General features: G+C 34.4%; 2 protein-coding genes across 3 annotated transcripts; both read right to left on the reverse strand.

The window, feature by feature from the left end:
* Positions 1-790: 790 nt before the first annotated feature.
* Positions 791-14764, reverse strand: LOC111045526 (BTB/POZ domain-containing protein 2-like). 2 transcript variants are annotated; one of them, XM_039429215.1, is made up of 2 exons: positions 14694-14764; positions 791-2318 (listed from the first exon to the last, which is right to left on the reverse strand). In XM_039429215.1, exon 2 carries the CDS (start codon positions 2289-2291, stop codon positions 969-971), a length of 1323 nt encoding a protein of 440 aa, XP_039285149.1. In that variant the 5' UTR covers positions 2292-2318; positions 14694-14764; the 3' UTR covers positions 791-968. The 2 variants fall into 2 exon arrangements, with proteins under 2 accessions (XP_039285149.1, XP_039285148.1); XM_039429214.1 differs by lacking the exon at positions 14694-14764 and adding an exon at positions 5472-5913.
* Positions 5612-9077, reverse strand: LOC120351659. The gene is made up of 3 exons (XM_039429592.1): positions 8783-9077; positions 8331-8726; positions 5612-5632 (listed from the first exon to the last, which is right to left on the reverse strand). The coding sequence occupies exons 2-3, from the start codon at positions 8652-8654 to the stop codon at positions 5612-5614; spliced, it is 345 nt and encodes a 114-aa protein (XP_039285526.1). The 5' UTR covers positions 8655-8726; positions 8783-9077.
* Positions 14765-14895: the final 131 nt, after the last annotated feature.

Raw genomic sequence — 14895 nt, forward strand, 5'->3', positions numbered from 1 at the left:
AATATTCGTTACAAGTACTCTATTAAAAAAATTCAAAAAAGTATTGGAATTTTATAGTATTTGAAAACTAAATACTATATTTTATAGAAATGTATTTCTATAGAGATTTATAGTACCGTATTCGTAGTTGAATAATAGTTTTTACTCAATATGATTCCTTTCTCAAGTAAAATATTATTGAAGCAGAAATAAGTTTAAACAAAATTAAACTTATCAACAAGAAACCAATGAATCAGTTCCGTCAAAGCTTTTTTTAAATAACTTAAACTTGGAGTAAGATATTTATAGTAGATTCAATAAAAGTTCTGTATTAATCATCTACAAGAGCATATAATAATACTATAGAATCAAACATATGAAAATTAATATGGAAGTCTAGTTGAATTTCTAACAAACGTTTAATGATGCAACAATATAAAAACCAAAAAAATTGTTCACATGTAATGATCTTATCAATTTGAAAAAATATTTTGTTGCTGAACAGGAATACTTAAACTATTATAATAGTATAGTAGTATAGTATTCGATAAACATTATAGATTCAAGAATTGATCTCAAATCTATACCTTAGGCCTATATATAGTCCCAATCATGAAAATAAATTCATTATACGTTACAAAATTAACATTGAACGATCAAAAATTCAAAAAATATCTTGCAAAGCAGAATAAGGGGAAAAAAAACTTATTTTCATTAATCAAAATTATCCAATAATGGTTGATATTACTCAGTATATGGTACTTTTCCGATACCGACCTATCATGATTGTTTCTCAATTATACAGTAAATGTAGCCTTAATAAATAAAGGATTTACTAATTGACTCATTTCATTTGCCAACAAAAAGATAAGCCTGTTGAAGTGACTGACCTAATGCAACTGCGGAATCAATCAGCTAGATCTGTAAGTTTTCATTGGGTATAAATTTGTATGGAAAATATTCGATTTGTATTGTTTGTCGTAAAGTGATCACTGATTGACATTAGGCTCGTTGATTTCAGCCCCTGTGTTATCAATACTTTCTAAAAGAAATGTTCCTTCGATAATAACTTTATTGTCTTCCATATAACGTAGATTTTTGAGTTTTTTCAATGGAATAACAGGAGAGGAAATTCCAAATTTATTTCCTGACGCTGATTCAGTTTCCTCATTATAAATGGTGAAGCACTCATTCTCAAAGCATAGATCATCATATTTCTTCATCCTTGATAATACTCTCAACTTTATTCTGGAACGAATCAAAAAGTCTTCATTTTCCAGATTCTCTGGTTGAACTTGGAAATAGAGACTTTCTTTAAAGATTCGCTGAGATACAATCCATTTTACCTCACCGAAATCGAAATCCACCTCCAACATCTCCTGTTTTTTATCAAGAGAAACTAAAAATGTATGCTTGAATTTTTTCTCCTCCACATCGGGAGATTTGAACACACGTTCTTGCTGTATCAAAGAAAAATTCTCTGGGTAAGTTGCTGATCCAAAATCCATTAGATTTAGCGAAATTGCTAGTTTTTCTCCTTGTGTTAGCAAGTTAGACTTTGCAGGTCCTGATGCAAATTCCTCACAACTCATGGCCAAAAATCGTATGTGCTTCAATAAACAGTTGAAATGTGATGCAATTTTGTCTTTGGATAGGTTCAATCGATCAGCTTCAGCGATCGCCCACCTTTCGAAATGATTGAAAATTTCCAACTCGGATTGTAAATGCAAGGAATGGAGTTTCAGTATTGCAACCATTGTATGAGCATCAACCAACAAAAAATATTTGCTTCTCACCACATCCTCAGTTTCCTCTTGAATACTTTGAATACATTTCTGTTCTATTTCCGAGACATTGTTGTATTTGCAAAACTCATACAACTCCAGTACTTCCAAGGGAGAGATATTTTGCTTCAATATAAACTCAATGCTTTTTTCCTTAAGTTGAGTGATGAGATACTTTCGAGCCGCAACAAATGTGGAACAAGCTTGCAGAGCGGATGTGAAATCCACGTTACCAGTATAAATAAAATGTTTCATACCTTGGAATCCACTGACATCTAGGTCGTCAATAACTATGGTTGAGCTTTCCCTTAGCTGGCTGTAGAACATAGCATGGAAAACTTCGCTGGCCATGGAAAATAATAGCTTATGGCCTTTTATAGAAGTCTTTTGAGGACCCACTATGAACTCACAGTCATTCTCAATGCTGCCGTTGAAAAGACGCGTGAATCTCTCCTCGTACCCATCTCCTCCCCCACATTCATATGAATTATTCATACTACTACATTCTCCGGCATTACTGGAAGGCATCTCTGATTTTTGAAAATTAGCGACTTCCTGGAAAAAATAAAATGTCTAGAGAAAATCATATGAAATTAATTTTATAAACTCCTATCTTGATTTTTAAAAATAATAATATGCTTTACAAAAGACAGAGTCTGATCAAAAGATGATGATAAACTTCTATAATATATTTATCAATTTCACGTAATACCGTATTTTACATTCCAATTTTTTACTTTCCTTGCAATATTACCAAAGGTAAGGAAAGTATTGCTTTCCGAAAAATATTAAGGTACCCAAATTTCTAAATTTCTATACGTTTCAACTTCAAGGTCCCCTGAGTCCAAAAAAGTGGTTTTTGGGTATTGGTCTGTGTGTGTGTGTGTGTGTGTGTGTGTGTGTGTGTGTGTGTGTGTGTGTGGTGTGTGTGTGTGTGTGTGTGTGTGTGTGTGTGTGTGTGTGTGTGTATGAGTGTATGTGGGTCTGTGTACACGATATCTCATCTCCCAATTAACGGAATGACTTGAAATTTAGATGGTAAGTTCCTTAAGCTGCGTACACATATTCGCGCTTCCAACCCGCACCGAGCACGCTCCTCCCTCGTACCACCCTCGTACCACCATCGAACCACAGTCGCTCCACCCACGCACCCATCATGAACGTTACGGAAGATGTTAGATCTTCTCGCGTTCCCCGGTCGAACCACTCTTGTTCGCCGGTCGATCATCAATCGCTCTGCTGGAGTGACGTTCGGTTGCGGAGCAGAGCGAAAGTCTGTACGCACCTTTACACTATAAGGATCCGACACGAACATTTTCGATCAAATGCAATTCAAGATGGCGGCTGAAATGGCGAAAATGTTGTCAAAAACATGGTTTTTCGCGATTTTATCGAAAACGGCTCCAATGATTTTGATCAAATTCATACCTAGAAAGGTTATTGATAAGCTCTATCAACTGCCACAAGTCTCATATCTGTAAAAATTTCAGGAGCACTGCACCATCTATGCAAAGTTTGATTTTAGATTTCCAATTATCAGGCTTCATATACAATTTAAACGGAAAATTTCAAGTCGAAAAGATTGAGCATGAAAATCTCTACAATTAATGTTCAGTAACATTTTCACCTAAAATTGAAAATAAGCTCGAAATTCGAGAAAATAAGATTATTCAATTGCAAACTGTTGATTCTATTATCTATTAGATCATTCACTATGAAGAGATAGCAGACTTCGTGTGTCTGCAGCGCTATTGTCCTGTCACCAGCTGGCTCAGATCTTAGAAAAGTAGACTTGAGATGCGCGGGAACACTAGCGTCAGTTGATCAATTTTCATAACGGCAAGGAAAGTTGAGTGAGTGCACCACACCAGATTTTTTAAGTATGGTACTGTATTGACGATTTTTGATGAAATGAATAACTTATAAATCTTGAATTTTCAACAATAAAATATGTCTTCATTCAACTCACTCATCATAATAGAGAGTAGGCCTACATATTATTTCCCTTGAAAAAAAAATCGATAGTCGTGATTTTTTAAATTTGCAAAACTTGAAATTGCATCACAGTCTCTGAATTTATCAAGAATTAGCAATGCAGCATTTACATTTTCAATGTTGCAACAACTGTCAACTTAGCGGCTCCACACATTTAGCACGTGGGTTGGAAATCCACACTTTTGCTATGTTCACCTTTTAACTAGTCCCAATTGAGCTGCAAAGTTGAAAATTGTGTTCCAGATATTTCCCTCAAATTTAATTATTCAAATGATAAATTATTGATAAATTTAAGATTTCACTCTCTACAGTAAAGCTGCTATAACGATGAAAGGAAAATTTGAAATCATTCATCAAATCAAAGACAATTCAATACTCTACAATCTAAAGCTGCGTACACATATACGCGATTCCAACCCGCACCGAGCCCGCTCCGCCCTCGTACCGCCCTCGTTCCTCCATCGAACCACAGTCGCTCTGCCCACGCACCCATCATGAACGTTACGGAAGATGTTAGATCTTCTCGCGTTCCCCGGTCGAACCACTGTTGCTCCCCGGTCGATCATCAATCGCTCTGCTGGAGTGACGTTCGGTTGCGGAGCAGAGCGAAAGTCTGTACGCACCTTTACAATCTACATTAAATTTTACGATGCATTATTGAAAATTATATAAGCTTTGAAAGAGAAAAACATTGGATCAAAAAGTGTTACTTTGAATATTTCACACATTTAAGAGAAAAAAACTGTTCGGGATATTACAAACCTCTACTAGTAACTAACTTGTTAACTCAATCTTCGTTTTTGTTTGGTTAGTCATGTTGGTGGAACGCATTGTTACCAAGATAAAGCGTGTAAGCAAAAAATTAAAAAATGTTACTTTTGAAACACCCTTATCCCTTCAGCAAATGTGGGTTAGTAATGGGGACTTTTGATATTTTCACCTCCCAACTACTTTCAACAAAGCTGCAGAGTCAAAAAAGCAGAAAATGTGGGGTGAATGTATTCTTTCAAAAATGCCATTCACACCTTCAAGAGGATATCTCTCTCAAAAAAAACTATGGGAATATAATCTCAAAAAAAACTATGGGAATATAAGAGAAGTTGTAAGAATTATTGTTGTAAATTATGCAAGCTTTAATGTTGTATGGAATAGCCATGTCCATAAGACGCAAAGTTTTTGAGATATATGCAAGAAACCATGGACTTAAAAAAGTTGTACCTTTGTATCACAACCATCCCCTGAGTAGCCTACAGAGTTACAGGTGAATTTTTTCGTTATGTCCATCTCTTCACTACCCTTAACAGAACTGCAGGGTGGGTGAAAAATTGTCTTTAAATTTTTTTTCTCTATACCCCTAATAGAGCATTCATTGCCTGGACTATAGGCTAATCCTTAAAAAGCAAAATATATTAAGCTATTTCCTTAATTTTCATCAACTCTGTACGATGAGTAAAATAAAATCAGTTAACGTATTCAATGGCATTTGTATTGTTGGATATTGATTACAAATTATCTATAAAAATAATATAGGTTCAATTTTGAAAGAATTTCATCAACTCTCATCTATTATTTTCTCTGTTCTACTGCTTGTGATGACTGTAGAAAATCAACAGATTTGATGGATATCTCTAGGCTACAATAGGCAAGGTAAATGGCATTAACTTGATAAATTTGATAATCACACAAATTATGAAATTGAATCAATGAACTCACCAGCAAATATTGGAGAAATATTTTCAATTTGTTGATTAATAAAGAACTCTTTATCTTATTAGACTATCGATGATAAAATGATAAATTAATTGTTGCAGAGATGCAGCATCGGATTTGATTATTCTTCTTGTCGGCAATGCTTAGCTACTGCTGATGTACAACTGGACCATAACCAAGAATAAAGGGGCTGTGAAAAAATTCAACAATGAAGACTGAGCTGAAGTATTGGGTCTGGCTACACTATCGTACATCTTTCGGAAAAATAATCTATGATTAGAATAATATATTATCATGCAAACTTTTTAACAAACAAATCAACTTCAATACTATTATTTATTATAACTTGAATAATCTGAATTGATAATGGCTAAACGAAACTAATTTATTCAAGAGAAAAACATTTATTATTTTTTAAATAAAAATATTGCAGAAGAATAACCGAACAATGTAACTATAAATATTATAATACCGTATCTGACTATTTGACACGCATACTTTATTAAGAAATGATGAATTATTACTTATTGTTATATTATAGACTATTAATAAATTTTTTTTTATTTTGTCTACAAACGTAGAATGACTCATTTTCTTCATGCATTTTACATTATTGGAGAGTTTGCAAGCTGAGCCAGGCTAAGCTATTAATTTGATAATTCATCAGCTGATTACACGAAAATTACATGGAGAGTTTATGAAATAGAATATAATAGTACCCTTTGAAATTAATAAAATAATAGATTGAGAATAAAATATAATTATTTTATTTATTTCAAAGGGTAGGTCCTATAATTCTATTTTATAAATACAAGAAAGTAGCCCTGAATTCATACATTTTAATAATACATGGGGAGTGTTTGATCTCATTTTAACCATCGAGCTGAATAGCTAACAACTGGAGGTAGCATTTATCAATGACTAATGCAGGGGCGATGTCAAGATACACCACCGTCAAAGTCAGACACATCCATCCTAGCACTAAAAATCAGTCTTGTTTTGGCGGTGGCTAGTTTTGTCGTTCTTGTGCTGAAAAAGAAGTGTCTTGTTTTGGCGGGGCGAGTCCGTGACTAATTTCTCTACCTGGAAAACAGTCTCTGGTTGTCGCTATCTGTTTTTGACGCCTATGTCAGAATATCTTGGAAGTAAACTGGTTTCAATTTTGGCACAGACTGTACTTTCTTTGAAATATTCTGTTTATAACTTAGAGTGACTGTAGAAGTGTGTGTGTCACCACCGTTAGACAATACTCCTGCGTGACATTGTCTCTTATCTCAACCTTATTATTTTAGTTCTATTGCTTACTCTCTCATTCTCCCTCTCGCTCTCCTCCTCGCTCTCTCTCACCCCCTCCCTTACCCTCTCTCTATCACTCCTGCGCCTTTCGCTCTCGCTCTCACTCTGTCTCACACACACACTCTCTCTCTCTTACCCGGTTGTGTGCTAATGTTCTCCTTTCTTCAAAACCCCTCAGGGTTTTGTTATTATTTCATAGAATGCTTCAGACGTATTATCTTCAACCTATCTTGAATTTGACTTTCCCATGCCTAGATTTGTAATTTTTTTTGTGTCAATAATATTCAACTCTTGCTTGTAATATTGTGAATTCCCTCATTCCACTGAGTAGGATTGTATAATATAGTTAATGTAGCATCGTACTGGAAGTTTGATGGTTGAATGTGAGAGAGGGCCGGCCGTGCAAAAAAACTAAAACTGCAATTCAATTGAATCCTCACTTCTTCACTTTCTCACTATAGGCCTATATCCCTCAGAAACACACTCTCTTGTAAAATACTCAATCCCCTACACTGAAATAATTTGACTCCTTCAAGTTAGGTGCTCCCAACTTGATAATACCGCCCGTTGTTCTCTCAATAATATTTGTTGAACGAGAGCTAGCAAGTTCTTACTTTTTACTCAAGTTCAAAGTTGATGCCAGTCTGTGGGTTTGCTTGTTTGTTTGAATGCACTACAATAACTTCAGAAAGAGTTGATCGATCAGCTTCAAATTTTGAACACGCACTCTTCGAACCTTTTTACAGATCAAGTTCGTTGAACAACAAAATATTTTACTCACTTCTTCGTCCTTTTTCAGGATATAAAAGTAACATTGAAAGTACTACATGAGACAAAATAACTTGCTCCTGAGTGTCTGCCTGACTATTATCTTTCAGTAGTATACGCGTAATATTAATGATACAAATTGTGATGGCAGTTGCTTTGTCGTTGGTATTATTAATTTGACAAACTTTGAATTTTGATTCTGAATCATCTACCTATACGGAGAAACATATGAAGTTCTATGGATTCACGTAGGCCTACAGCGTAATATTAATAGGAAAACAGTTTGATGTTCCTTTTCCCAAGATAATTTGACAGTGGGCTCCACTGGGATTCCTATTCAAATTAAAAAAAATCTGTAGGTAGCTTCATAATTTAGGTCTGCCATCTTCGTTCCGCCACATTGGATTAAACATTTTCTTTGGGAAGGTTTAATACAAGATTCAAATAAAGAATTTCAAGAGACAATGAATGGTGGAAATCGCTCATCAATGTATCAAACCACCGTTTCAAAGATATTCACATTTTAGTGTTGAAGTTTTTGGATATCTGTGATACAGAAATATTGCTCGCCTAGAACCGGATAGATTATCCATCACATTCTTATTATTATCGTTCCCTAGCAACCTATGTTAAGCGTTTATGTAGTCGCTGCTAAGAGAGATTTATGTGATAGCTATATACCTGAATAATAGTCAATAGTCAAAATTCTTTATTACATATTCTTCAAGAATAGCAATTGTTGTCAAGAATAAAAAATATATATCTATAATTAAATGTATTTGAATTGTTTGTATTCACAATTATATTTTTGTTCACTGCCAGTCTGTCTCCTGTTTCAAGAAATTCACATAGTTCGTACATGGGCCTTCCTTTGAGAAACTCACTAAGTCTTTTTTTCAATGTCACACAATCCAGCCTCTTTATCTTCTCCGGTAGATGATTCCACAGTTTTCTGCCCACGTATGAAGGTTTCTCTTCGAAGATTGCAGTCCTGTGCCTTGGGAGTACATAGTTGTCTGCCTGCCGAGTGACGTATTTATGAACATCTGTGCCTCTTTGGAGATTTAGTCGGCTAACATGGGTGATGACTTCCATGATATTGTAGATGTTGGTCACCGTCATGATGCCGAGATGACGGAAGGCATCTCGACATGTCTCCTTTTGTTTGAGACTTGCCAGTGTATTAAATACTATATTCGACTAAACAACGAGTGACCCAGAAGTGAACTTGCCAGAGTATTTAATACTATTAAATACTATATTCGACTAAACAACGAGTGACCCAAATGAAGCGATTTAAAATATGAAAAAAGAAAGATGGGAATGCGAAAATATTATAATATTTGGAACTCCATAACTTATCATTTAATTAACAGACATTTATGGGATTAGTAATTTTCTGGAAAACACTATTAATTGGTAATAATAATTTAGCAATATTGCACTTATAGTTTTAATTTTAGATGACTCTCTCCTGGATTATCGAAATCTGTGCTGGAGATTCCTCAGTGATTGCTGCATCATCTGAGAAAACCCCGTGAAAGTGAGCTCTGTTCGAAATTAACAGAATGCTCAAGTATAGACATTTAGAAGTAAACAACCATTTCATTTAAATCGTTTAAATAATTAAATAAACCATTTCATTTAAATAATTTGTTCATTGAAATCGACCCCATCAGTATTTACTCGTGAATTACCGGTCGTGTATTGTTAATGTATCAAGATTTGAGAAGATAATATAAGCATCTTATTAGTTTTTCTCTCAATGATTGTAATAATGTATGGCTTAATTTCTTTTATATAATTATAAAAATATCACTGTTTATTACATTCCAGTTCAATTATCTTGTTTCACCATCCATTTCTAAGTAGAGCTCATAAGTATCGTAATCTTGCCATACAATTACCATACAATAATTGAAGTTGATTTCATTCAACTTTAGTGGCGCCATTTCACCAAACTGCTAGGGAGGGGTGGGGCAAAAACCAAGAGGTATTGGGGGGGGGGGAGGAATACCCCCAAAGGATAGAGGGACCTGGGTTTTTCCCCATAAACGTTACATTCGAAGATGTTATTATATGCTTCATTTTTTTCCAGTTTTATATAAATGTGGTTGAAGTATCAATACAGACATATTATACATTATTACTTATTAAATTCAATCATGAAATATTTATTAGAAATTTAGGTCTACAGAGAGGCCCTAAAGTAGGAATACACTAAAACAGATTTCTTAAAAATCATGGAAAAAGATAAATTTTTCTGTTACAATGACAATTTCATTGGGGAAAATATTCTTATTGGAAAATAACTTTTAGTTAGAAAGCTAAAGATACATCAAGCTGTTCCCATAATTCTCAACAACTCTTTACATACATTTGATTGTCTGATTGTGCCCTTTGTCTTGCTTTCACTGTGACATCTTGCAACTTGTTAATTCTCACATTGAAATTTATTCAATAACTCACTTATTGTGCTCTGATCAATAAGTGTACCCATTCTGTATTCAAACTATACCACAGAGAAAAATATATTCTTTATTACTCTGTACCCATACTTTCAAGGCAATTTTGCTACATTGTTTATACTGTAGAAGGAACTATACTACTGCTGTTAAAAAAAGTATTAAATTTTCATGAGACTCTAAGGATTCGTGTAGATAGACCCGCATTTTCATTATTTATCTGATCCTTGAGGGGGGCTTAGGACCCCCTTTTCACTGTCCCCCTTATGACTGATCAATTTCAAGGCCTCTGACATGACCTAACGACTGTTTCCAGGCAGCTGGGACTGGCAGTTTAACGTTTCCAACCGAAACACGGGAGTGGTATGAGAAACATATCTTGCCCGGGCCGGAATTTGTTATAAATTTATAATAATAATAATTCATTGGATATTCTAATTCGTTATTATTATCATTATTATTATTATTATTATTTTATTCTAGCAGTTGGTCCTCGGCTGCGAGTTTTAGGATTGGTGATACCGCCGTTGTGCAAGAGGCGGATGATGTGGAACTTGCACCAATTTAAAAGAATATATTCTAAGTTATTTATTTTGTTGTCCAAGTTGTTTTAGGTAGTTTATAATCTCTCAATTATTTTTCATCCCATATATATTATAATAAATTACTTTAAAAATGAATTGGTTGTTCACTATATTATACATTATTTTAAATATACAAGACCGTATGAAAATAGTCTCATGAGGGTAAATGCAACGTTGCCAAATAAGATTTGATCAACTTCGTCCGCAGCTGATTATAAGTAAGAATTAATATTGATATTTTCATAATACAGTACACCTGAAGAATTGGCAAAGTTTATGGTAAGGGGTGAGGAGGTACTCAGCTCTTCCAACTAACATCGGATTAGTTTTATGCAGTCTACTATAACAGACGTTCCCATATGGATGTTACTATAGACGTATTTACCATCGTAGGTATTCCATTTCTGTTTGTTAGTTTGTTTGTCAGTATGTCTGATGGAAATCGAAAACGGCTTTAACGGTTTTGATTAAGTTTGAAACATAGTATATAGTTTGAAATATAGTGAGTTTGTGATACGAAAATCATCATTTTAATTAGGACTCATGTTTAGGATAACTCACTGAGGGAACTTAAAAATGATCAGGTAATAATATTCATCAACCGAGTAGCAGCTGACTGAGAGAGTTTTCCGTCGTCAGTTGAATACAGTTGATCAAGAGAGTTTTTCATCGTCAGTTGAAAACAGCTGATCGAGAGAGTTTGCCATTGTCAGTTGAAAACGAGACAGATGTGTTGAGTCACCAAGTTTGTTGACGTCATGTTTTAAAGTTATTGCATGATTCGAGAAAATAGTTGCAGAGAGCAGCCGAGTGTCAGCAACGCAACGCAAATTTGAATTTGTAACATAATGATTGCGGTAATCAGGTAAATGCTAAAGTAGTCAGTTTTAATACACCTGGGTAATTGAATTATAACAAATCATCTACTTCTAAATTTCCATCTCTATGCCTTTGTACTTTCAACTCTATCCTTTGATATTGTTATATTCATAGACGTGAAGTAGATAGATAAGGGTGGGTGTCTACCATAAGTAAAATGAAATGTCTATTTCCGACTTCTGTAGTTGAATACTTGTAGCTAGTAGTTCTGTGAACAGTAGAGCTTGTACAGTAGTTATAAAGTTTATAAGATCTCATTGTTTAACAGATCTCATTGTCAATATGTCACCCCAATTAGCCCTTCGGACATCGGAAAAAAGAAACCGGTACCGTGACGAGAAATCGGTAAGTGTTGAAACGGCCAATGACTGATTGGCGTTTATTGACGATGACAATATTACCTGTTATGAATGAAACTGAGAGCAGTACCAAGCTGTAATCATCAAAAGCTAATCTACAAACATGCCAACGTACATATACTGACAAAAGCAAATCCCGTCGTTGAAAAGTAGAAAAATCAATCATCAAAATATTATCATGAAAAAATAACATTTTCCCGCTTTTTTGGGAAACGATAACTGTATATCTTCCAGTATTGAAAATGACATTCGAAATGAAAAACAATACTGAAAAATTTTATTATATTCAAAATTCTCAATGTTCGAGTATATTAACCCCCCAGTAGACTACATTCAACACAGTAGAACCACTATAATTTGTAGCTTACGGGACCAAGCATTTAATACGAATTTTGGAGGGTGACGAATTATATATCAAGCTCTGCAATATCGAGGCTGATAAAATAAAATACGAAAAAATATATCATGGATACTGATCCCATAATTAATTCATGATATAGCCTGTATGAATGGATATTAGAAAATATTGTTAAATATTAATTTGACATACTTGTAAAAGATTTCAGAGATCAATATAACCGTTCATGAGCGAGTTCTTCAACCAAGGGTGTCTCTAGTTATATTATTATATTTGAATCCATAGAACTTTAAAGTTCACTCGGTATGGGTGAATAATTCACAATCAGAATTCAAAATCCCTAAACTAATAATAACAATTACTATAACGTTAAATGTATTGCTATCACAAGTTGTATTAACTAATACATGTGGGTAGGCTATGTTGAAAACAAACAATACCTAGACAGGCAGACAGACATTAAAGAAAGCGAGTTGATGTAAGTTTCGTATATTAATCAGCTGAATTCAGCGAAGTTATCAGTTACTATGGCATACTAGTGTATTTATCGTTATAGGAATACTAGTTACAGTGTTTTTGATGGCAAAACTACGAATTATAGAGTTATCGAGAAGTTTCAGTGTACTCACTAATCTTGACTATTGAACTATTAAGTGAAGTTATTTTTGTTTTGTCAAGAAATTTACTAATAGTTATATTATTCAAGCTCCAAATAACTGCAGAAAAGAGAGACAACTGCACAAAATAGGAATGATTTATATAACGAATTATACAGTTACAAGATAAGTCATCGCCTGATATTACTACGAAGAGGGATAGAAAAGAGTGATAGGTTTCAGAAATAAATTTTCAATGGTCTTGTTAAGAATAGCCTACATGTGGGGATCCATCAGAACAATAACCATTGTTTGAAAACCCAGACAGCTCTGCGTAGTACAGTCCGTCCAAGAAGTATACCTTTTGGAAGTGTCAGAGATTCGATGTGTCTGACTTTGTCGTGTCTGTACGAATGTAAAAGTGTCCGGTTTTGGCGCCTAACGCACACGCCAATTCGAGACTCTTTCAAAACAGTCTTTCCCTGTCGCTGGCGTACGGTGTCGATGGATGAGATAGTCGCTGTCCACTCCTGTCAGGTTCTGGGTGTGTCGGAGGACTAAGGTGGCGCGTTCCCGCTCATGCAATAGTAGCTCATGCAAAATAATATTCCCCTAATGCAATAGTAGCCAAATTATCCATAGAATTTTTTAAATGTTCTTTTTTACTTTCCTTACCTTTTTTTCTTTCCTTGCCCTATTAACATAGGTAAGGAAAGTATTGCTTTCGATTTTTCGAAAAACATTTAAGGTACCCTAATTTCATGTTTTCTATACGTTTCAAGGTCCCCTAAGTCCAAAAACATGATTTTTGGGTGTTGGTCTGTGGTGTGGGTGTGTGTGTGTCTGTGAACACGATAACTCCATTCCTAATTAACCGAATGACTTGACATTTCAAACTTTAGGTCCTTATACCATGAGTATCCGACAAGAAGAAATTCGATAAAACTCAATTCAAAATGGCGGAAAAAATGGTGTATAATGACTAAAAAAAAAACATGTTTTTCACGGTTTTCTCGAAAACGACTCTAACGATTATCTTCAAATTTATACCCTAGATAGCTATTTATAAGCCCTATCAACTGACATAAATCTCATTTCTGGGAAAATTGCAGGAGCTCCGTAATATTCTTGAGAAAAATGGCGGATAATCACTAAAAAACCATGTTTTCCAAGATTTTTTCGAAAAAGGCTCTAACGATTTTCTTCAAATTTATACCATGGATAGCTATTTCTAAGCCCTATCAACTGAAATGAGTCTCATTCCTGGGAAAATTGCAGGAGCTCCGTAATATTCTTGAGAAAAATGGCGGATATATACTAAAAAACCATGTTTTTCACTATTTTATCAAAAATGACTTGACCGGTTTTTCCAAATTCATACCCTGTATAGTTATATATCAGCTCTATTAACTAGCATGAGTCTCCTCCCTGAGAAACTAATAGGGGGTCCACCCCATCCTTGAGAAATTTACTTTGTAACCTCCTTCTCGTGCTTGAGGTAGGTGGGTAGAGCAGTTTATTTAAAAGAACACACGTCGATATTTTATTTGTAGAACAGCTAGCTGTTTTGACAAATTTTAAAAAAATCCTCAGATTTCATAATTCAAACAAAGGAAAATGTACAGTGAAAACAATAACAATAGTGTAATCGTAGTTTTAATAAAATTATTTAGCCGTCAATCGGCATAATGTTATTCCCCTAGATTATCCTCGTTTAAGAATGAGGCTTATAGATCAATGAGCAAGGAAAGTTGTGTGAGTGTACCACACCAGGTTTTTAGTTTTCTAATGTTTTTTTAATCATTATTATTTTCTACATTTCCTTTCCTTATTATTGTTATCATAAAAAGTTAGATTGCAACGGTATTGTTTGGGAATCGTGCTGAATTTATAACTATAAAAAAGTTAAGAAAATTATACCTGCTATAACTCTGGTCTGGTTTAGTTAGTCCAGCCTCCTGTTGAGCCTTATCTATTCAGCTGTGTGTCTCGAACACCATTGAAAATTATACTGTTGTTTAAACTGTTGAACTCAAAGGTAACTGGCTACCCCTTCTTATTATAATATAATTATGCTACCTATAAAAATTTAATTTCAAGCTCTCCTGGACTGTGGCACAAA

The sequence above is a fragment of the Nilaparvata lugens genome, chromosome 5 (assembly GCF_014356525.2).
Source record: "Nilaparvata lugens isolate BPH chromosome 5, ASM1435652v1, whole genome shotgun sequence".
Lineage (NCBI taxonomy): Eukaryota > Metazoa > Arthropoda > Insecta > Hemiptera > Delphacidae > Nilaparvata > Nilaparvata lugens.